This window comes from Cucurbita maxima, unplaced genomic scaffold (genome assembly GCF_002738345.1).
Source record: "Cucurbita maxima cultivar Rimu unplaced genomic scaffold, Cmax_1.0 Cma_Scf00029, whole genome shotgun sequence".
NCBI classification, from domain to species: Eukaryota; Viridiplantae; Streptophyta; class Magnoliopsida; order Cucurbitales; family Cucurbitaceae; genus Cucurbita; species Cucurbita maxima.
The window spans coordinates 2,683,951-2,707,356 of NW_019272045.1; the positions used below are offsets into that span (position 1 = coordinate 2,683,951).

Below are 23,406 nucleotides of genomic sequence, written 5' to 3' on the forward strand. Positions count from 1 at the left end.
GGGGAAAAAAAAAAAAAAAAAAAAAAAACTTATTCCATTTCCCAATTGAGACTTTTAGCTAAGCTTTGGTTGGAAAGTTAGAGATTCTTATTTAAGTATTATAATATATATATATATATTTTATACTTTATACTTAAATGTATAAAAAAAAATAAAAAAAAATAAAAATATGCTTAAGTAGTGGTAGATACTTGTCATTAAAGTTAAAGAAGATATACAGATGAAAGAAAAGTGAGATTCTATTATTCTTAACCTAATTTTTTACAGTAAAATTATACCTTATTGCAATTTGATAAACCCAAAGCTCAGAAATTCAAACCCTTATTCAATGGATTATATGAAATATTCTTAAGCTTTGACAAAAGCCATCGATGGCAACACTTGTGGCCTATAATGCCCTCTCCATTAGAATCATTTATTGCTCTTTACCAATACTTGATGTTAAAACCCATTTGTGTTATGCAAAAAAGATAATATTCTCTACATCCTTGGCTTTTGATTAATCGGAGATTCGTTCGTTCGTTCTTCGGATCTTAAATGTTATGCTATGACATCGATTCTTTTATATCGTTATGATATTATCTACTTTGCTCAAGAATATATATGTTCAACTACTACTAGCTCAGCTCGGATCGAAACTTGCTTTGATTTGCTTGGTGGGTTTTACTCGTGGGATTTAACATAATACCTTACGACATGAACGGATGACATTGACACCCATATACCACCGGTGTTCGTATTTGAAAAATTTATTAGTATTGATATTTTTGTTAATTCAAGTATAACTCAACTGATTGAGAGATATTGTAACAAATCAAGCCTTCCGCTAGCATACATTGTCCTCTTTGGCTTGTTACGTATGGACGTCAGTCTCACAGTTTTAAAACGCGACTGTTAGGGAGAGGTTTCCACGTTCTTGTAAAATATTTTGTTCTTCTCTCCAACCGATGTGGTATCTCATACATATACTCTCAACAACGTTAAAAAATTAAAATCTCTCCACTCTATATGTTGTTGAACTAAAAAGAAAACGGACATTTTTTACACTAATCAATATGGAACTTTGGTTGACATGCTTTTACGATTGCTAGCTAGTTCTAATGGATCGAGGAGACATGCTAAGCTCGGACCGAAAGAGAAAAACAAACCCTAATGATTGCAATTTAAACAAAAATATTTGAACGTAGAATAAATTTTTTATTTCAAAGTGAACGGTTTTGTTTCTCGTAGCTATCATAAATAAACAAAAAGTTTGATGCTTTTAACAACCATATGAATGGTTCCATATTAGGTTAAGGGAAGTTGACCAAAACATGTTTTTGAAAATGGCATCTAAAGAACAATGAGCTAAGAGAAGTGGAGAATGGAATTAGAATCACTTTGGTCGGCCTCTAAGTGATCTCAATTGCAAAAGGATGAAGAATTCATGCATGGGAAGTTAATAAAAAATAAAAACCCTTTTTTATTTTTTATTTTCCTTTTTCTCTTCGTGAAAATGCATCAAAGATAGTATCGAATCTAAGCTCCATACGATGCGACATTCTAATGCTACAACAAACGAGCTTAAATTCTAAAAGATTTAATACGATTAGCGGTAAATATAATACTTTGAAATAAATGAATGAAAACCGTGAGTGAAAACCCTAAATGTATAAATGAAAACAGTCTAGGATCTTATAATCCATACGTAAAAGACGTCAAAGTTCATCCAATCTAGGATCTTATAATCCACTCCTTTTGGGGTCAACATCCTCGCTAGCACATTGTCCGATGTCTGGCTCATTTGTAACAGTTCAAGCCCACTGCTAGCATATATGGTCTATTTTGGTCGGTTACATATTATCGTCAGTCTCACCGTTTTTAAAGCGCGTCTACTAGGGAGAGGTTTTTTCACACCCTTATAATGAATGTTTCATTCCCTTCTCCTATCGACGTGAGATCTCACATTAACGTATCGTTTCAGTGAAAAACATGTCCCTAAAGTTCTTTCTCAAACTATTTTCCTATCATTTTTAAAAACTTTTTGGATCATTTAGTACTTGTTTGGTAGTTGTTCTCTCTCAATGCTCGAGTTTGTTGATTATACGTCGTCAATTTCAAACGTCATTCTTCAAATGGATCGCTGTTTCAACTTTTATATGTTATCATTAGCCAATATGTCTCTTTTTTTTTTCCCATATTTTTCACCACTCTATGATGCCTACAACTACTCAAAAGCCCACAAATGGGTTGGGCCAAATCAAATAGATGAGACAGATGGGCCAGAAACCATGGGCCTGGGCTTGGATTTGATGGCCGACCATGAGAGCCCACGTTTCAACTAAAATGTGCAATTTTTTATGTACAAGAATAATGTTAAAGTTCCTAACCACCGAACATAACTAACTTGTTATGTAAGGTTGGTCGTGCTTCAATTTGCAAGACTCCATCAAAATCCGTCACTCCTAGGTCGGAAGATTAGTTTTTCGATTAATATCTCTTCTAATTTATCTATCTTTGGAGATAAAAAAATTTAGAAATTTACTATAATCGATAGCTCTATTTAGATCAAAAAGTCTAGACTAGAGTTGATGACTTGCGAAGAGATACGCTTCTCGATATGAACGACATTTTAGAACAATGTCTGCTAGAGATTGAGCTTGACTCGAGAGCTAAGTTTTGCTAAGGACTTGTTTGGACAATCAAAATTAACCCAAATTTAAATCCAATGAATCATTTGATGTGACACACGGTAACATCTATATGTCCAAAAATCTAAGAAATGTTCAAATTTGATGAATGACATATACGTTCAGTAAAAAAACAAACTTAAACACTTGTTTTCGGGCCATTTTCGAGTCATTTTCCATAGGTGTACCATTGCATTTTTTTTCCCTCTTTGAGATGAGAGTCATTAACTCGTTCACAAAAGTTATTTTCTTGTTTTAGTAACATACTAAATCCATCGAAGATTATTCTAAACATAAAATAAGGAAGAACAAAAACAAGTACTCAAGTCTAAAAGATCTCACAACTTTAACCCTCTCGAGAAAACCCTAATGGAGACACTTAATAGTTATGCTTTTTTCCAATATTTTTCAATGAAACTTTGATAAACGTTTAAATTTGATAAATTTGACACATATGTTTAGTAAAAATAATCGAACTTAAACACTTTCGTTTTCGAGTCATTTTTTAGTCATTTTCCATAGGTGTACCATTGCATTTTTTTTCCTCTATAAGACAAGGGTTAATAACTCGTTCTGAAAAGTTGTTTTGTAACGATCCGAAATTTTTTACTTAATTTAAGGTCGCTACTGTATACATACCATAAACATTGAATGCTGAAGACTTCATTAAAATTTCATAAAACATAACTTTTATCTTAAAACACAGTTATGGACTTACCTGTTTCGAAAACATCTTTAAAACGACACAACAAAAGACTAAATAAAATAAATAAGCGTTTAAGTTAAAAACATCCTATTCTAGCCTAAGTCTAAGAAAATAAATACCGTTTTTCTATGCATGTGTCATGGTCTTGAGTTGCGATGTCGTCGTCATCCGTACAGGAATGTCTTGCCTTAACCTAAAAAATGTAGTAGCACATGGCTTGAATATTTAAAGAAATACTCAGTAAGTTAGTCCACTATTGGGGTTAAATGCAACAATCACATGCAATGAAATGATGAGATCTATCTTTCATTCCATTTTTTCTACGGTGCTGTCCTAACGGGTAATTTTGGACGTGTACCATATACTCTACACATAGCCTATACGTGCGAGTATGAGCTTACCAGCAAGTTCGCACACCGCTGGACCACTTTCCTTATCCGGTGGACATACTTTAGGAGCCCCTTAGGCTGGACACCCACTAGAACTAGTAACCGTCATGGCAGCGCTATGCAAAGCATAACGATTGTTGTCCTGCCATTGGATGTACGCGTCCGTACCCTCGTGAGGGGATAGGGGTATCCCCCAAATGCATGAGCTCCCAAAACTTTTCCATTTTTATTATCCTTTCATAAACCCCACTAGCATCATGTACATATCATATCATTTTTTATATCATTTCAGATATCGTTCATTATTCATATCATATTGTTTCTCATTCTGCAGTTCAGAATCATACATAATTCTAACGGGTTTATATTTCATGCAATTTATCTTAATTTCATGTCATTCATATCATGTTGTATACACACAATTTAAGAGACCTAACATAACGTTCTATGCTTTTAACATAACATTTCATCATATACACATCATACCATGACATATTGCATCACAATGTAACATATCATAAACAAGTCAACGTAAACACTTCGTAGTCATATCGTTCTCTAACTTATCATAGCTTTAACGTTCTTATACCTATCACAGACATATCATTACGTGAATGTACCTTAGTCATATCATCACAATAACTTAACCTAACGCTATCGTTTTATCAATCCTAACGCTATCGTTCTATCAATCTATCACAAACCTATCCCTTTCTACTCGTAACCTAACCGTATTCTTCCATCAATCTCTCTTATCCATATCACTCCGGTATGTAACCTAACCTTAACATTTCATGAACGTATTTTACTCCTATCGTTACATTTAATTTTGTGCATCCTTCTTGTATCCTATCTCAAACATATCCTTGAACACATCGTACCATAATTATTATCATACAATTCACATATTATAACATATACATAACATATAGGAAGCATATCGATCCACAGACAATTCACACATATCAATATATATGACACATGCCATGTGGTTCTGCACGTGTCAACATCAAATGTAATCATGCCGATAGTAAGGTCAAATATACTATTAATTAATTAATACTGATAATTATTAATAATTGAAGGTAGGTTTGCTATCTAATTAATTAATTAATTAAAATTAATTAATTTGAGATTAAGGCGAAAAGACCAACATGTACCATTGCACTTTTTTTCCTCTTTAAGATGAGGGTCATTAACTAGTTCAAAAAAGTTTTTATGGTTTTAGTATTATACCAAATCTACTTAAGATTGTTCTAAGAGTAAAATAAGGAAGAAGAAAAGTATGTACTAAGATCTCACAACCAAAACCCTCCCTATAAGACTATAAAACTTAAAGCAACTTTTCTGAATTTGAAAGTTCAATTTTCATGAACCTGTATGATGTTATAATATTCTACCAATCTAATCCTCACTGTTGATTGATAAAATATATCAAATATACTATTAAACAAAATCGAAGGGAAAACTCGTACTCATTTACTCATTTATTATTAAATAAAAGTGAAGAAAAAAAAAGAGAAATTCTAATAAAATAATAAAAGCCACTATTTCCCCAAGTTTCCCCCACAAATCTCAAATTCCAAACAAAATAACTCGAACAATCAAACCAACCACTTAGCCCTTTTCATGCACAATTTGAAGGACACCCCACCATGGAAAAATCATGTTTTTCCCTTTTCCTTTTCTACGCCGGAGTTCTCGATTCTGCCGGCGACGTGTTAACATCGGAGCCTTTAGAGGGGTCATCGGAAGACAGGCGCAACCCGTCGTCGGTCTCACTTCTGTTCATATTTTCGATCATCCGTACAACTTTCGACATCGTCGGTCGTTGATCGGGGACGGTGGAAACGCAAGACATTGCGACTTGAAGCAACGGAACCATCTCTTCTTCAATGTTGTGGAATCGCATCAATTCAGCGTCGAAAACCTCCGCCGTCCATTCCTCCCGGACGACGGACTCAACCCACCGGGGAAGGTCGATGCCGTCTTCGCCGAGGGACTGTTGGTTGGGGGCTTTACCGGTCAAGAGCTCGAGGAGCAGGACGCCGTAGCTGTAAACGTCGGATTTGAAGGTGACTTTTCGGGTTTCCAGGACCTCCGGCGCTCGGTAACCGGCGAGACGATTCGGCGGCGTGGCGGTGGCGAAGAATGGGTTTAGGCCGAAGTCGGTGATACAGGCGTCGTGGTGTGGCCGGAGAAGGACGTTGGAGGATTTAATGTTGCCGTGAACCAGGTTGCAGGGGAGGTGGAGATGAGCAAGTCCCCTGCCCACGCTTAGAGCTATTCTCATTCTTGAATCCCAGTCTAATGGTGTCCTGCCGGAGCCTCTGCTACCTGTACCATGCAAATTTAACGTTAACACATTGAACAAAATGAACGAGATTGTGATATCCCATATCCGTCGTCCGTCGTATAGGAGAACAAAACACTCTTTGTAAGGTGTGAAAATCTCTCACGGATTTCAAAAACCTTGAGGGTAAGCAAGGACAATATGTGCTAGTCATGGATTTGGACTTTGAAAAATAGTATCAGAACTAGACATTGGACGATGTGTCAGCGAGAAGGCTGAGCCTCGAAGGGGTGGACACGAAACGGTGTGCCAGCAAAAACGCTGGACCCTGAAGGGGAGGATTGGGGGTCCCATATCGATTGGAGAGGAAAACGAGTGTTAGGGAAGACGCTGAGCCCTGAAGGAGGGTGGATTGTGACATCCCAAGTTGGTTGGGGAGGAGAACAAAACACCATCTATAAGGGTGTGAAAACAATGTATTGTGATATCCCACATCAGTTAGGGAGAAGAACGAAACACCCTTACACCCAGGTGGATTGTAATATCCCACCTCGATTGAGGAGGAGAACGAAACACTCTATAAGGGTATGGAAACGTTGGATTGTGATATCCCATATAGGTTAGGGATGAGAAACGAAACACCCTTTATAAGTATGTGAAAACCGCTCCCTATTAAAACTTAGAGGGAAACGCTGAAGGAAAAGCCTAATTATGACAATATTTGCTAGTGGTAGACAAGTTAAGCATCAATATGTTAACGCAGAAGGAAACCTCTCCCTAACAGACGCGTTTTAAAACCTAGAGGAAAACGCTGAAGGAAACGCCTAATGATAATAATATTTGCTAGTGGTAGACTTGAGCTAGTACAAGTTAAGCATCAATATGTTCCAAATCAGCACGAAGTCGAGTATAAAGCTCCAAAAGATCTAACTAAACTATTAGAAGTACGGGAGAGTGTAGCGATCATGAACCGTATAAGACTCAAAAGATCAGACATCCATTACTTTAAAAATTATATAATTGGTATAATTAAGTAGAAGGAAGAGGTACTAACCGTGAAGGCCCGCCGACAAATTTCCGGTGGAGATATAATCAAAAACCAGCAATTTCTCATCATTGGAGAAGTAAAAGGCTCGAAGCGGAACCACATTTTGATGTTTAATCTTCCCCAAAGCTTCCATTTGAATCTCGAATTCCTTCTTCGTAGCCGCCACATCCTTCAGCCGCTTCACCACCACCGTCGTCCCTTCTTCCAGCACCGCCTTATACGACGTTCCCACGTCTCCTTTCCCCAGCACCTCCGCCGAAGCCCTCAACAAATCCTGCAAATCGAAATTGTAATTTCCCCCTTCGAAGAACGTCAGCTTGTTCCTCTCGGCCGCCTCCACCGACCCTCCGGTAATGTCGTATTTCGACGACGACGTCCCGGCCTCCACTATCGAGATGGCTCTCGCCGCCGCCGATGGCTTCCGGAACTTCGCTGGATGGTGGGAGCGGCGCCGGATACAGAGGAAGAGGAGAATTGCGGCGAAGACACCGCCGACGATGATCCCGATTATGGCAGCTGTGGACCGGTTTTTTGGTTTCCCGACAGTGACGGCTGGTGGGTTTTGCGGCGGCGGTGCTGGAGAGGTGGATGGGTTGCAGGAGAGGAATGGTCCGCCGCAGAGATTTAGATTTCCGGCGAAGGAGGAGGTTGGGAATTTCGCCAACGGTTTTGGAATCGATCCGTTGAGTTTGTTGTTAGAGACGTTGAAGTCTGTTAAATTAACCGCCGAGATTCGCGGGATTGAACCGGAGAACCCATTGTTCTGCAAGAAAATCCTCGTCAAGTGGGTCAGATTGTCAACGGCCGCCGGAATCGTACCGGAAAAGTTATTCGACGACAAATCCAGCCGAGTCAACCGAGTCAAACGAGTCAAACTGGGCGGAAACTCGCCGGAGAATGCATTATCCTGAAGATACAGATTCTGCAGCATTACCATATTAGAAAAATCCGACGGGATCTTGCCGGAGAGAAGATTAGAGCGAAGGCTGAGAACTCGAAGCTGAGTCAATTTGCCAATCGTGTTGGCCGGAATCTTACCGACGAGGCCGGCGCCGGGCAAACGGAGGGAATAAACAAACGACTGATTGGAATTGCACTGAACGCCGATCCAATTACAGACGGAATTGGAGGTATTCCATTGATGCCGATTGGCATGAGGAGCTTTAGAGAGAAAATCGAGAAGGGCCTGTTTGTCCTGAGTCGGCTCCGAGTTGACCCACTGAGTCAGAACAAGAACAACAACAAAAACAGAGCAAAGAGAAATTGCAGACGCCATTGTCAAATTACAGAGACAAAACAATGGTTTTCCGGCGAGAAGCTATGAGAGAGGAGGAAGAAGAAACAGAGGAGAGTAGTAATGGCGGCGAGTAGCAGAGGACAGTATTTGGAAACTATATATAAACTGTCATAGTGAAATCTAAGGAAGAAGATGAAGAAGAAGAAACAAATACAACGCTCTTTTTTTTTCCATCCTCACGCTCTCCCTTAACCCAATACAAGTAGAGTTATTGTTGGGCTAAATTTGCTAATTCTCTCAACTAAAGTTTGTGTTTTTTTACCTTAAAATTTAAGGATTTCTAACTAAGGGTGTTACTTATTGGTTGGGAAACTTTTTTGGACCCATTTTGGATTGGTGACCCGAGCTATCCAAATAGTGTTTACAACTTCACAAAGAGAAAATATGGTGACCTCTACTTGTCAAGACAGACACAAGAGGATGGTGCATTATGTGGCTGAAGAGAAGGGTGCATCATCCAACACACCAAGAGTATGCATTGAAGATAAGTCGAGACATACACAAAGTTCGAGAGAACAAGACGACACGAGTGTCAAAGACAAGCTCAAAGAAGGTCGGGTAGAGCCTCGATCCATAACTTAAAAAATCAGGGTTTCAATATGAGTTTCGACATGCGGTTCAAGAATTAAGTCCGACGATGTGAAAGATGAAAGTTCACCAAATTTGGTGTCAAACGGATACTCAACGGACTATGCACAAGCTACCCTGTGGCATATGCGTGTGTCACAATGTGGGCGAGCGTCATAGGACGAGTAGTCTCGGACATCTTCCTTTGAAAAGGGTCTTTCAAAGACAGTACTAGACGACACGAGTGTGTCAGTATTGCACCCCAGCTCATGTGTCTACCATCTTAACGGGACATCACGAACATCCATCGATTTAAGTTCACTCGAACATTGGATTCGTCCATGTCCATGCTACGAAATACATTTTAGATAGCCAATGCATAATCCAACCTCCGACACATAAGTCAACCCACAATACTAGTGACAATGAATATATACCATACATATAACATTGATAACTAAAATCTTATAAAATTCGAATATCAAACCTTACAAGTTATAATGCATCACTAAAATCAGGTACAAACATTAAATATTCTTAATATTTCTAAGAGTAGTATTAGGTCGAGTTGGGCTTGGGTTGTAACCTCATTTTCGAGTTGATTGGGTTGACCCGACCAAAACATGCAACTCATTAATCCAACTGAATTTTCAATTTTTTTAAAAATTCAACTCAACCCAAACCGAAAAGAAATCTATGTTTGGATCTTACGTGAAATTCTTGTGCTATGCTCGAATGGATCTTCATTTTTCTGTTTCATTTTATGTAGGCTGCAACAAATGAAGACGATGAAAGGGAAGAGAAGGAACATATTATTACTTTCTATGTAGAAAAATCCGAGGTAGAAGTATACAATGAGTGATCTGTAAGAAACATATACTTACTATACAGAATCTATAACCTTTGTCATTGCTTTGTTTATAACTTCAAGAATTTGTTTAATCAAAATCAAACTAACCTCTCATCTCCTTTGGAAGTTGAAGGATTTTATTGCAAAAGCAAAGATAGTGGCAAAAAACAAGCAGAAACCGAATACCATGATGGCAGCTACACCTAGGAAGTCATGTCTAAACCCGAAAACGTGCTTCAGAACGTCGTGTATCGCTATCGAATGAATTCCATCTGATAGCTTAACCAGTTTATTGTCATCGCCATATTGTGATACTTGGAGTCCATATAAACTCCATGCCACAGGATTAGCCCAATAATACCATCTCCACCATATTGGGATCCTCTGCAAGTAGCCAACTTTAGGTCAGCTCAAAATCGATATAAGAATGAAGAGAATAGAAGTGAGACCATGTTGTGATTTTTTTTTTTTTTTTTTTTTTCCTTCAAGTAAATAAGCCTATTTCGCTCATGTGAGATTCCACATCAATTAGGGAGAGGAATGAGTGCCAGCGAGAACGCTAGTCCTTAAAGGGAGGTGGATTGTGAGTACCCACATCGATTGGAGAGGAGAACAACACCGATTAGAGAAGGGAATGAGTGTCAACGAGAACGCTGGGCTCTGAAGAGGGATAGATTGTGAGATCTCACATTGGTTGGGGAGGATAATGAAGCATTCTTTATAAAGGTGTGGAAACTTCTCCCTAGCATAAGCGTTTTAAAAACCTTGAGGGGAAGCCCAAAAGAGAAAACTCAAAGAGAACAATATCTACTACTTGTGGGTTTGGGCGGTTACAAATGGTATTAGAGCTATACATCGAACGGCCAGGGAGGACACCAGGTGGTGTACCAGCGAGGACGCTGGACCCCAAAGGAGGGTGGATTGTGAGATCCCACATCGATTGGAGAGAGGAATGAGTGCCAGCAAGGACGCTAAGTCCCGAAGGGGGTGGACACCGGGCAGTGTACTAGTGAGAACGCTAAGCCCCAAGGAGGGGAGGGGGGTGGACACTGTGCAGTGTGCTAATGAGGACACTAGACCCAGAAGAAGAGTGGATTGTGAGATCCCACGTCGACTGGAGAGAGGAACGAGTGCCAGCTTGGAGACTGGGCCTCGAAAAGGGTGGATTGTGAGATCTCATATCAACTGGGGAGGAGAACGATAAAGATTTCTTTCCGTTACCGAAATGGGGCAGGGGCGGGAGTATATTCCTCGTATCTGTCCCTGACCCCATCCAAATCCCCACTCCGCCTCACTTTATATATATACACACACAATATTAACTTATCATATATTTGTATTATATACCTATTACTTTACCACTTTATTTATTTACTAAGTATATATATATATATATTGAGTGTAGAAGACTATATTACAACAAAGCTATTATAGGATTACCTTATGAGGAATCATGAAGCCACTGAAGAGGTTCCAAAGCATATAAAAGGGAGCAGCAACGATGGCACCCACATTATGGTTTGGTGTGATAGCTGTTGTCATCATTCCGTAGAACGTGAAGTATAGCAAGGTAAAATACATAAAGAAAATATACCAAATAAACTTCAAAGTTGTCCAGTCAAATGCAGCCATGGAGTAGAAAATGGAGCAGTAAATAAGTGTCTGTGCAAACACATAAGGGAACTCGATAGCCACCTACAAAACACAATGCATTAGGAAACTTTCAGGAACTCAGTTACCATAAGGTACGCATAAAACGTCAAGAGGAATACCTGAGCAAATGCAAATGGTAATGCAGAATACAATCCAGCAGCTCTTTCTCGATATGAGACAAATCGCTCAATTGAAACAACTGGTTGAACGGCAGTGGCATTGGTGATTCCAATGAAAAGAACAGCAGCATAGAGGGATCCCATGGCATTAAATAAGTCTTGTTGGGTCTCTCTGTGAAAAGATAAAGATTATAACCATTTAGGACTTCAAGTTCATCGCAAGATAAGCAAGAAAGGCGAATTCAGAGTAAAAGAAACCTTTTGGCACCAAATCTCCAACATATTGTTCCAAGCATCAATGAGATAATAACAGTGTAAAAGAATTTTACTGCTGTATACTGTGGGTTACGCCAGTAAGACAAATTCTGTTTCCATAGGCAAGCTAAGAACTGATTAAAAGGTGACTGAGAAAACTTTGTTGGGAAGCTCAGTTCTTTTGAGTTACTCATTGGCCTGCTCAAGGTTTCGATCAAGTCTAGATTGCGTCTGAAGAAAAAGTGAACCTGGTTAGTTAAAGAAAAGGTATATAAATTTTTTTAAAAAAAGTTAAAAGAATGAACTGATACATACTGGAATAGCGTTGATCTCCGGTAAACTTCAGCAAAATCCACCCCGAGGCGACTTTCTTCAACTGCAGATGTAACTTCAAGCATCCATGCAGCTGGATTATACCCAAATTTGATCTTTGGCACTCCTTCAACAGCCTGAATAATATACACTGAGGCATCTGAGGATTTGTGTATCTAAAAATATCTAGCAGCAGTTGGTTGAGATACGTCTGTAAATGATTTTACCTCAAAGTACTTGATAAGTTCACGAGATTTGGGCCCTAATGGACCAGCATAAATGAGTTCTCCTCCACGCTTCATTAATAAAAGCTGCAGAAGCATAAAATGTCATCATTAAAAAGAACTTCGTAACAACGTTCAGGATGGTTGGGAGGGAGTTCCACGTTGGCTAATTTAGGGAATGATCGTGAGCTTATAAGTAAGGAATACATCTCAATTGATATGAGAACTTTTGGAGAAGCTCAAAACAAAGCCATGAGAGCTCATGCTCAAAGTGGACAATATCATACTATTATGGAGAGTCGTTATTCCTAACATGATATTAGAGTCATACCTTTAACTTAGCCATGTCAATAGAATCTTCAAATGTCGAACAAATAAGTTTTTGAGGCTCGAAGGTGTAGTCAAAAGTGATTTGAGTGTCGAACAAAGGGTGTACTTTGTTCGAGGACTCCAGAGAAGGAGTTGAGCATCGATTAAGGGGAGACTATTCGAGGGCTCCATAGGCCTCAGGGAAGGTTCTATAGTGTACTTTGTTCGAGGAGAGGATTGTTGAGGATTGTTGGGAGGGAGTCTCACCTTGGCTAATTTAGGGAATGGTCATGAGTTTATAAGAAATACATATTCATTGGTACGAGGCTTTTTGGGGAAGCCTAAAGCAAAGTCATGAGAGCTTATGCTCAAAGTGGACAATATCATACCATTGTAGAAGTCGTTATTCCTAACAAACAAATAGTGGACGGAGGCAAAACAAGTCTTCAAGCTGAAAGGAGCAGAAAGGAGGATAAGAAAAATGGAAATTACCTCGTCAAAGGATTCAAAGATATCTATGCTGGGCTGATGGATTGTGCAGACTATTGTACGTCCTGTATTGACAATATTCCTCACTGTCCGCATGACAATGGCAGCAGACCTCGCATCCAGCCCTGATGTTGGTTCATCCATGAACACTATGGATGGGTTCGCTACAAGTTCAACAGCTATTGTTAATCTTTTCCTTTGTTCTGTTGATAAACCATCAACACCCGGTAGACCAACTAAAGCTCCAGCGAGTGGAGTAAGCTCAACAAGTTCCATCACCTCATCAACAAAAGCCTGCACAAAAATAAACTATCGTTGATCAATTTATGTCAATTACACATGGTAATTACTTTAAAGTTAATCATCAATCGAGTTTTACCCTCTGTGTTTCCAAGTCAACATCTGAAGGTAATCGCAGCCAAGCAGAGAAGAGAAGTGATTCCATAATGGTCAAACATGGGGAGTGAATATCTGTTTGTTCACAGTAACCAGAAACTCTAGCAAATGTCTCCTGCTTTTTGGGATAGCCAGATATATGTATGCTTCCTTCAATGACTCCACCAGTTTTTCTACCAGCTAATACATCCATAAGGGTGGTTTTCCCAGCTCCACTGACTCCTAGTAGTGCTGTTAGCACACCTGGTCTGAACGATCCACTAACATTAACCAAAAGTTGCAATCTGTCTTCTGTTACCCCTTGTTGATTCAGCTCCTGAAGTAATACTTCAGATCAGATAAGAAACAAACAAGAAATACCCAAAATAAAGAAATGGATTCAAATCTCACCACGGGAACGTCAATGTAGTAATTAATATTGCTGAAAGACATAGAAAGTTGTTGGAAGGGAAGTACCATCCCTCTCTGTTTAAAATACTTTCCTGCCAAATTGTTGAGATGGTGAAATTATAAAATTAGTTTGGCATTGACAGCACTTGAGGAATGGCTAAGGAAAACTATACTACGTTTTTCAAACAGGTTAATCAGATTCAAACCATTCAATGGCCCCGAATTCTGCAAATAATGTCTCAACTCAGTAACAGTAGTTTCTCCTTTCCTTCTTTTCTCTCTCTCTTGTAGTTCTTCTTTGGAGACTACAGCTTGGCTTTTACCCAAAGCTGTGGAAAAAAAGGGTGAAGCAACGAATCAGTAAACAATAGTTTAGAAGCAAATTTACTCCGATGAGATATTGTCTTCTTTGGCCTTTCCCTTCAAAGGCTTCCCTACAAGGCTTTAAAACTCGTCAATTAGTGTGATATCCCACATTAGTTGAGGAGGAGAACGAAACACTCTTTATAAAAGTGTGGAAATCTTTCACTAGGAGATTCGTTTTAAAGTGTTGAGGAGAAGCCCGAAAGGGAAAGCCCAAAGACAATATCTACTAGTGGTGGGCTTGGACCATTACAATTAGTGAAATGTTTCTACACTCATATAAGAAATGTTTTGTTCTCTTCTCCAGGTAGAATCTCACAATCCAGACACTGAACGCTGGCCCCCAGGGGGTGGATTGTGAGATTCCACATCGGTTGGAGAGGAGAATAAAGCATTCCTTATAAAGGTGTAGAAACTTTTCCCTAACAGACACGTTTTAAAAATCGTGAGGCTGACAGCAATACGTAACGGGCTAAAACTGACAATATCTACTAGCGGTAGGCTTGAATTGTTACCTCTTGTGCTAACATAGTGCGAGAAATTGAACAATAAGTTATAATTGATTGCTTACGTTTAAGGTATGCCAGGAAGAATGTGAATAGTGTATTGAGAATCACTGTATATCCCAGCAGAGCACCAACACCGATCCAATACCAATAGCTCTCAGTAAAAAGGCTGCGTGCTTTTAGTAAAGATACTCCTAGTGACATGCTTGTGTTCTTCCCGTCGCTCTATCCAATGAATAGAGGGAAAAAAAACAAGTTCAACATCACTAAAACGGATGAGCATCGTGAGTATTTAACAGTTGTAGAAGCGAGAATATTACCTTATCCCAAGAATGCCCAAGAAACTCATTAACAGATGCAGCATTTTGGGCGTACATCAAAGGAGACCACCAGAAACCCCATATCCACCATTTTGGTATGCGATCTGTTAGAACAAAGGAAAAGATGTGATTCATGCACGCTTCATGGGTTAATACATTGATGTAGAAAATATGCACTATCAACCTCTTGAAATAATGTATCCTCCCAAAGCCATAACAACCAACATAGTAAATGATCCAAAGGTATTGGCAACGATCATGTTACGGCCCAATGATCCAATGAGGCGAAAGAGTGCTATAGACATTTGATGCAGAGAAAAGAACAACAAAAATTGTCGCAAGAATCTGCATATTCAGAATCCATCCATGTCAACATAGTTATCATTCTCTCTCACCAAATTCAAAAGGAATACTCAATTTTAACCACTTACCTAGTGATAGCAGGATCATATCCAATCACATAATACGTGACAGCAACCCAGATACCAGATTCCATGAGTGAAACTGGAATACTCAAGATCCAAGCAGGAAGAGTATAACCCCAGCTTGGATAAAAGTGCAAATCCCTATGCTTGTAAAGTACAGGGAGTTTGGCCACTAGCATTGAGACCTCTGTAAATCCATTAAAAAGAATGATGACAGTAGAAAAGTAGAGTGCCCCAAGATAAATTCCTCCGTCATCAATTGTGTCATGATCCATTGTTGTCCGGAAAAAAACACTCATTGTAATCAGCGCAACCAATAGTAACTGCACAAAAGAAACAATGAGGACAACATTACAGATAAGTTAAGAATGGTTCAATAAGTTGTAAGTTGTTTTTGTTGAGGATGGTTGGGAGGAGTCCCACATTGGAGATAGTATTCCTCACTTATAAACCCATGATCTTCCACTAAATTAGCCAATGTGGGACTCCCTCCTCATAACAATGGAGACATTATTCCTCACTTATAAACCCATGTTCCTCTACAATGTGGGACTCCCTCCCAACAATCCTAACATATAAATCCAAAAAGAACCAGTTCATTATTACCTGAATAAATTTAAAAACGTAGATGAATGAGTTTCGTTTCATTAATAGCCTTAGCAATGAAAAGCTGGTCTTAAGAAGATCACGCCTCTTAACTCCATATTTAGAAGATGACAAGGAAGCTGGATGGTTATATCGTCTATCAAAAGGAACTTCCAGTTCTTCTGACAAATTCTTCCCAATGTCATACAAACGAAAAGCTTTGGCAAACTTTGCTGCGGGGATAAATTGGTAAGGACGATCAGGAACTGACCAATACTGCTCTTGATCCTTCTTTGATATAACCTACAGTCATTGTTGAGTAGTAAAAACAAAATCAGCAAAAAGTAGTGGAAATTTACAGTTCAATATGTACACTGCTTACTTCTTGCAAAAAGTCCGCAACATTCTTTCTGTCGGGACAGGTGAATCCCATACATGCAAAGAAATGAAGAACAGCTTCTCTGGGTCCCTGGTATATAATCTGGCCTTCACAGAGAAGTATAACATCATCAAATAACTCATAGGTCTCAGGAGCAGGCTGCAGCAGAGAAACTACAGTGGTTGAATCAAGTGCACAGGTAGAATGCCTAAGATATTTGATAATTTGATAGGTAGTTGAACTATCAAGTCCAGTTGATATCTCGTCCATGAATAGAACTCTTGCAGGACCAATTAGTAATTCGCCTGAACTCACACATTGTCATCATAAATATTCATATTAGTATTGTCATCATCATTACTCATATTAATATATTCATCAGTGGGTGGAAACAAACCAGTTGTAAGACGCTTCTTTTGTCCTCCAGAAATCCCTTTCAGCATTTCATCTCCCACCAATGTGTCAGCACACACATCCAGTCCTAAAATCTTCGCAGATATCAATACTTCAGGTATGGAGCAATGACTTCATGATATAGTAAGTGACATGTTTATATGGCATAGTAAAAATGTCGGTGTCAAACTCATGAACATGTGAAAATGTTGATGAAAATGTCGACATCCCGATAAAATTTAATATTCTGCATTGAATTAAAAAGCATCTGAATGTACCTTCATAATGTACTCCACCACAAGGCTTGTCTCTTGACCCCCTAGAGCCAATGACTAGAGAGAAAAGTAGAAAAATTAAAAACAGATAGTAACAGAAGAAGATAAAAGGAAAAATATAAATGAAGTATCATGTACCTTCATAAATATATCAAGATCTTCATCAGGTTTTATCCCTGCAATCTTTTCCCTCCTTGCTAGTTCCACGAGCATATCTGCACAGTTCAAATTGTTAAGAATCACGAATCTCCACAATGGTATGATGTTGTCCACTTTGAGCATAAGCTCTCATGGTTTTGCATTGGGTTTCCCCAAAAGGCCTCATACCAATGGAGATGTATTCCTTACTTATAAACTCATGATCCTCCTCTAAATTAGCCAACGTGGGACTCCTCCCAACCATCCTCAACACAAATAAGTAGTAAAAGAAGTAGTAGCTGTCACAGTGAAAGGTGTTCCATTGCTTACCATATTTGAACCCAACGCCTTGGCAACGCCCTGCGAAATCGAGAGTTTCTCTAACAGTTATTTCTGCAATATGTCGGTCCTGCTGACTAACATAAGCTGCTGTCCTCTGCGGAACAAACTCATTGAAGCCATGCCCATTATATGTTATTCTCCCTGATTGCTGACCAATGAATTAAGAACAAATAGTTTAAAAAACAATGGAGAAGTTAGGCTTAGGTGTTACTTCAGCAGAATGCAACAGGACATGCAAGCTCATGATCTTGCAGTGAAATGGAAATTTTCAATTATTCAGTACCTGCAAATCACTTCCAATGCGACCAGCAAGGGCTTGAAGAAGAGTTGTCTTTCCAGAGCTTGGGGGACCCAATAACAAAGTCATTCTACAAAAGAGCTCATGATCTTGTCACATTAGAAATAGAAGCATAACCAAAGATTCAACCTGTATTATGGATAGAACTAGAAAATTTACTTGGAAGGTCTTATAATTCCACTGACATCGTCTAAAATTGTCAACTTGCTTCTCTGACCTCTGTAAATTTTCAGTTGCCTAAGAAGTGCCTAGCACAATGTACAAGAATTAATTAACATTCAAAGAACAGATTTCAAAGACATTTGTTCATGAAATTGATCAACAAAAGATGACTTACCTCTGTCATATTGCACATGAAATTGGGAATAGTCGGCAGAGCTCTGGTTCCAACGTGAACAAACGACTCTACAGTCAAATGTTCAAATCTAACCTCAATCTTTGGGAACTCTAAATCAACTCTGCGAAGATCAAAGTGAGAGAATGTTAACAAATTTAGTGATCACAGTAGTACCATAATCATGAAAGTTACAAATTCACAAGCCAATGATAAAGCAAAATTCAGCGGGAAAAAGAATTGATCAATGGGCCCTCGAATTAACACGATCTCAAACATCTAAAAGGTAGTAATTCGTGGAAAAAACAGCTCCGTGAAGCAAACAAAGAACATTTTAACTAGTAATCATACGTCATTTGGCTTATCAATTAATAAGGAGCAAAACTGAGCTATAATCCAAAAGGTCGTCAAGAACCAAAAAAAAGTTCGCCAAAAACAGAGCAGCAAATACATGAATAATCAGAAATTAACAGAGAAGCGGAATTAGAATTACGCATGAAAACGCCGACGCATTCGTTGAAAGAACATCTCCGGATCATCATCAACCGAGCTAACCAATCGATCAATAAGAAGCTTCTGCTCCTGAGCCTCAAGTTCACTAACATCAACCTCCTTGGTATCTCCAACAATGTTCTTGAAAATGCCTTTACGAACACGCGAATATGTAGGCAGCCTTTCGAGCGCCGCCCACCGGAGTGCCTCCTCGTCTTCTTCCTGCTCCCTAAACGACTCCGCCCGAATGAACACGTTCTCCGCCGTGTTCCACATGGAGAGCCGAGATCTATGAGCTCAACAAGAGAAAGAAAACAGAGAGAGAGTTGGAAACGCACAATGTAATGCTTGAAGAGAAGACTCTAACATTGGTGAATCCGGTGCTTCGTTTATCTCTTTGTGTACTAATATTGCCCTAGCAATGGGTGGTTGAGCTCTGCATTAATGGCTGCTTTAACCTTCTCTCTCTCCCTCTCCCTCTCTGTGTTCAAAGTCGTTAGCTGAACTCTCTCTCTCTCTCTCTCTCTCTAACGCATAGCTGTTGCGGATTTGTAAAGCAGAGAGGATGAGCAGTGAGAAGGAGCATTTATTGGCCGCGGGAAGAACAGAGAGAGAGAGAGATGGCTGGAGCATTACAATTCCCACTCTCGCGCGTATGAAAATATTATCTACTCGCCACCATAACAAAGTAATCAATTATACCGTTAAGTAGCGGCCTCGGGACGAAGCTTTATAATTGTTATATTAATAAGTAAATATTCAATATTTAGGAGTTATAATGTTAATATTAGTCTTAATATTCATAATAATCTTAAAAATGAGGTTTGATTGTAACTCTAATTTTGAGTCGGTCGAGTTGGCTTGTTAATATACAAACCGACCTAAATTTTCGATTTTCCAAAAATTCATCCCAACCCAATATGATTTGAGTTAAGTAGTCCACGTTCGTCAAATTCTTTGGTCATTTGAACACTTCTAAAAACTATTTGACCGTTTTTAATAATTATCAACTATAGATTTAAAAATATTTATTTCTCTTAATAACGGTTGATACAATAGCGAAACGCTTTTACAATTTTTCGCCCATATGTAATCATGCATGCAAAATTGTGAACGACAATCATAATTTCTTAGTAAATTTGGGAATTTTAAAAATAAAAAATAAAAATAAAAAGGCTAAATTTGTAATTTTAAAGCGGGTGTTTTTAAAGGACGGTAATGGCGCGTGGGAATGGAAGGTGGGAGAAAGATTTTGATTAAAACGGTTGAATGGAGTGAATTGACTTTTATACCCCTGAAAGGGTGGCTATTTTTAAAAGGGCGGGTAAATGTCTTCAGTTTTGTAGGATAGTGGAAAGGGACAAAATTGGGATTTTGAAAATGGAAAAGAAGCTTTGGCTTCGTGGTGGTTCTATCACTCTAGCACGTTTGATCAAATGGTAACCCTATCATGTGACAATCTACTTTATAATAGTAATGGCACCGTATATTTTGGTGTAAAGTTTTTATTTTTATTTTCAATATAATAATTTTGAATCAATTTAGAGCATCGGACTTATACCACTTATTCGAATAACGAGTCTCATCGTAATTGTATCACATGCTAAGAACGTCTGAATTTTTCACGACACTTCCTGCTCGCCTTGAACAAGTTAACCTCTCTTTAACAAACCCATTTTATAACTGTAAAGTTGGCAGCGATACATAATAGGTCAAATCGGACATTATCTATTAGCAGTAGGTTTAGACTGTTACACAAACCTAGCAAACACCCGCTTACATTATGAACCTACTTACGTCGTCGTCATTGGAGTCATTTTTGCTTCCCGGTCTAACTGCTACTATTACCTATCACTAAGTAATATACATAATAGCAAACGAGTGTGTGAACAACCAATGATCATTACTCATCGCTGGTAGACTAGTTATTAATAAATCTGTCAATGATATGTTGATCCTAGACGAAATTATTTAAATCACTTTTAAATTGTGTAATACTTTTATTAATTTGTAATATATATATGTATTAATATAATGTACTAAAAGAAATGTATTTTTTTAAGTATAAATATAATGAGTCAACTTACAGGTAACATTGAATAAAAGGGAAAATTGAGTAGGGAACATAATTCATGCTCATCATTTAATGAGTAGGGATCAAACCCACATGGCATTCACTTCCTTAAGTCAAAGGGCAAAATTATGTAGTTTTAGGCTAAAAGGGACTAATATTTGTATGAACGAGTAAGTTATATGATCGTTAAAACGACACGTATCTTTGATCAAGAGATTAAGAGTTTAAATTCAAGAGTATTTTAACATTTTTTAATAAAATAAAATTTTCGTCTTGAATTATTTACGGGTGTACGAGTTGGGTTGGATTGGATTGGTTTATAATTTTTTTTTTTTTTTAACTAAACTGAAATTTTAGGTTAGTTGGATTGGTGACCCGAGTAACCCGAGTAACTCGAGTAGAGTTTACGATCCAACCTAGCCCTCTATTTTCAAGTTGAATTGGGTTGGGTTATTGGGTTATTTTAAAAATTAAAAAAAAATCATATTTATCCACAAAATATCATAAAATTCAAATATCAAACATTTACAAGTTACAACTCATCACTGGTTGGGTTGGGTTGGGTTGGGTTGGGTTGGATTGGGTTGGGTTGACCCAACCAAAAAATGACAACCCGTATATGAAACCGTCAATAATAGTATTAATGATAGAAACTATGTCTAAATCCTAATATTTTATATTTTTATTAAAAAAATGTGATAAATAAACTAAAATTTAAAATTTAAAATGAAAAATATTAAATATGTTGAAGGGTTGAGAGGGGAAAGAAAAAGTAAAGTATAAAATTATAGCATGTTTTTATAATTATTTATTTTGAAATTATGTTTGGTTTATAGGTGAGAATATTAATGGGAAATTAAATGGAAGTGTGACTAAAAATATAATTTAAAAAATTTTAAAATAAAAAGAGAAATAATTGTGAGCATAAATTAATTTCATTTTGTGTCCCAATTTATTGCTATCTCAACTTGTTCCTAAAATTTCAATCTTTCATACAACAATAACAAAATGTCCAAAAATGTGGCTCCCAAACTCCCTTTATTTTTGGCCACTTCTTGATGTGCCCTACATTTATGGGTTATTTGGGATTTCATTTCATCGAGCTATAACGTTTTAATCAATTAGCTCGTTATATTAGCAAATATTGTTGTTTTGGCCTGTTACGTATCTCCATTAGTGTCATGATTTTAAAACTCGTCTATTAGGGAGAGGCTTCCACACTTAAGAATGTTTCGTTCCCATCTCTAACTGATGTGGGATATCACAATCTACAGAGTCAGTATTCTCGTTGGCACACTATCCAGTGTGGCTTTGATACCATTTGTAATAGCTCAAGCTTATTGCTAATAGATATTGTCTGTTTTGGTTCGTTAGTTATCGTTGTCAACCTCACAGTTTTAAAATGCGTCTACTAGGGAGAGGCTCCCACAACCTTATAAGAAATGTTTAGTTCTCATCTCTAACAGATGTGAGATCTCACAATCTACCGGGTCAATGTTTTCGTTGGCACACTACCTAATGTCTGACCTTTATATCATTTGTAATAGCTCAAGCCCATCACTAGCAGATATTATCTGTTTTGGCCCGTTACTTATCGCTATCAACCTTACGATTTTAAAATGCGTCTAATAAGGAGAGGTTTCTACACCCTTATAAGAAATATTTCATTACCCTCTCCAATTAACGTGGATCTCACGTAAGTTTACTAAAATTAAGGAAGAAATTAATTTATCACTTAATATGCGAGTAAGATTCCACTTTGAAATTATTCTGACTTATTGAAATGCAAGGATTTAACACTAATCAAGTGGGTAGTAGCAATTCCTTGTAAATCTTCATGCTTCCGATTCAAATTAAGATTCGAAGTCTAAATTCAGCACCTATGTGCCCGACATTCGCACGTTTAACTTTGGAATTCTTATAATCGAGCCACTGAAAAAAAAATCACTTTGTTGATATATGTAGTATGTGATGTTTCACGTTGGTTGGGGAGGAGAACAAAACAACCTTTATAAAGGTATGGAAACTTTCCCCTAGTAGACGCATTTTAAAGTCCCGAGAGAAAGTCTGAAAGGAAAAGCTCAAAGATGACAATATCTGCTAGCAGTGAATCCAGGTCGTTATAATAATTTTATTAGATGATGAAATATTAAACTATATAATATAAAAAGGGTTGCTCGAAAGAGACACGTCTCCATATATATTGAGAAGAAAATGTACAAAAACTTTAGGTTAATAGTTGATATGCCTAAAATAAATACTTTTAACCTAAAGTTTGATAAAAGTTGACAGCTTTTTGAGCTATATCTAATGGGAACATATATCTACCAAAAAGTGGACTTGATCATAACCCATGGCTTGGACTTAGCCATAACTTATATAGAATGTTAATGCTTTTCAGCTAACCTTCATTAAAATGCATTTGGTTACCTATAAAATTTTATTCAATAGATCTTCTTTATTTGCACCAATTGTTTGGTGAAAGAAATTTATAGAGTAGTTGGATTTGACTTGAA

At 37.9% G+C, this 23,406-nt stretch overlaps 2 protein-coding genes across 3 annotated transcripts; both read right to left on the bottom strand.

Annotated features, from left to right (window-relative positions):
- Nucleotides 1-5,317: 5,317 nt before the first annotated feature.
- On the bottom strand, nt 5,318-9,325 carry LOC111465473 (probable inactive receptor kinase At2g26730). Its single transcript, XM_023109868.1, has 2 exons — nt 7,112-9,325; nt 5,318-6,101 (listed from the first exon to the last, which is right to left on the bottom strand). The coding sequence occupies exons 1-2, from the start codon at nt 8,379-8,381 to the stop codon at nt 5,452-5,454; spliced, it is 1,920 nt and encodes a 639-aa protein (XP_022965636.1). The 5' UTR covers nt 8,382-9,325; the 3' UTR covers nt 5,318-5,451.
- Nucleotides 9,326-9,759: 434 nt separating this feature from the next.
- Nucleotides 9,760-19,345, bottom strand: LOC111465411 (ABC transporter G family member 32-like). Of its 2 annotated transcripts, XM_023109770.1 has the most exons (25): nt 19,210-19,345; nt 18,818-19,105; nt 18,328-18,448; nt 18,150-18,238; nt 17,976-18,060; nt 17,681-17,840; nt 17,351-17,427; nt 17,216-17,269; nt 16,942-17,032; nt 16,548-16,849; nt 16,187-16,468; nt 15,587-15,903; nt 15,340-15,500; nt 15,156-15,259; nt 14,901-15,060; nt 14,173-14,295; nt 13,967-14,058; nt 13,560-13,892; nt 13,184-13,474; nt 12,386-12,469; nt 12,162-12,295; nt 11,850-12,077; nt 11,592-11,763; nt 11,260-11,514; nt 9,931-10,203 (listed from the first exon to the last, which is right to left on the bottom strand). In XM_023109770.1, the coding sequence occupies exons 2-25, from the start codon at nt 19,090-19,092 to the stop codon at nt 9,931-9,933; spliced, it is 4,263 nt and encodes a 1,420-aa protein (XP_022965538.1). In that variant the 5' UTR covers nt 19,093-19,105; nt 19,210-19,345. The 2 variants fall into 2 exon arrangements, with proteins under 2 accessions (XP_022965539.1, XP_022965538.1); XM_023109771.1 differs by lacking the exon at nt 19,210-19,345 and having other exon boundaries at nt 9,760-10,203; nt 18,818-19,092.
- Between the last annotated feature and the right edge of the window lie 4,061 nt (nt 19,346-23,406).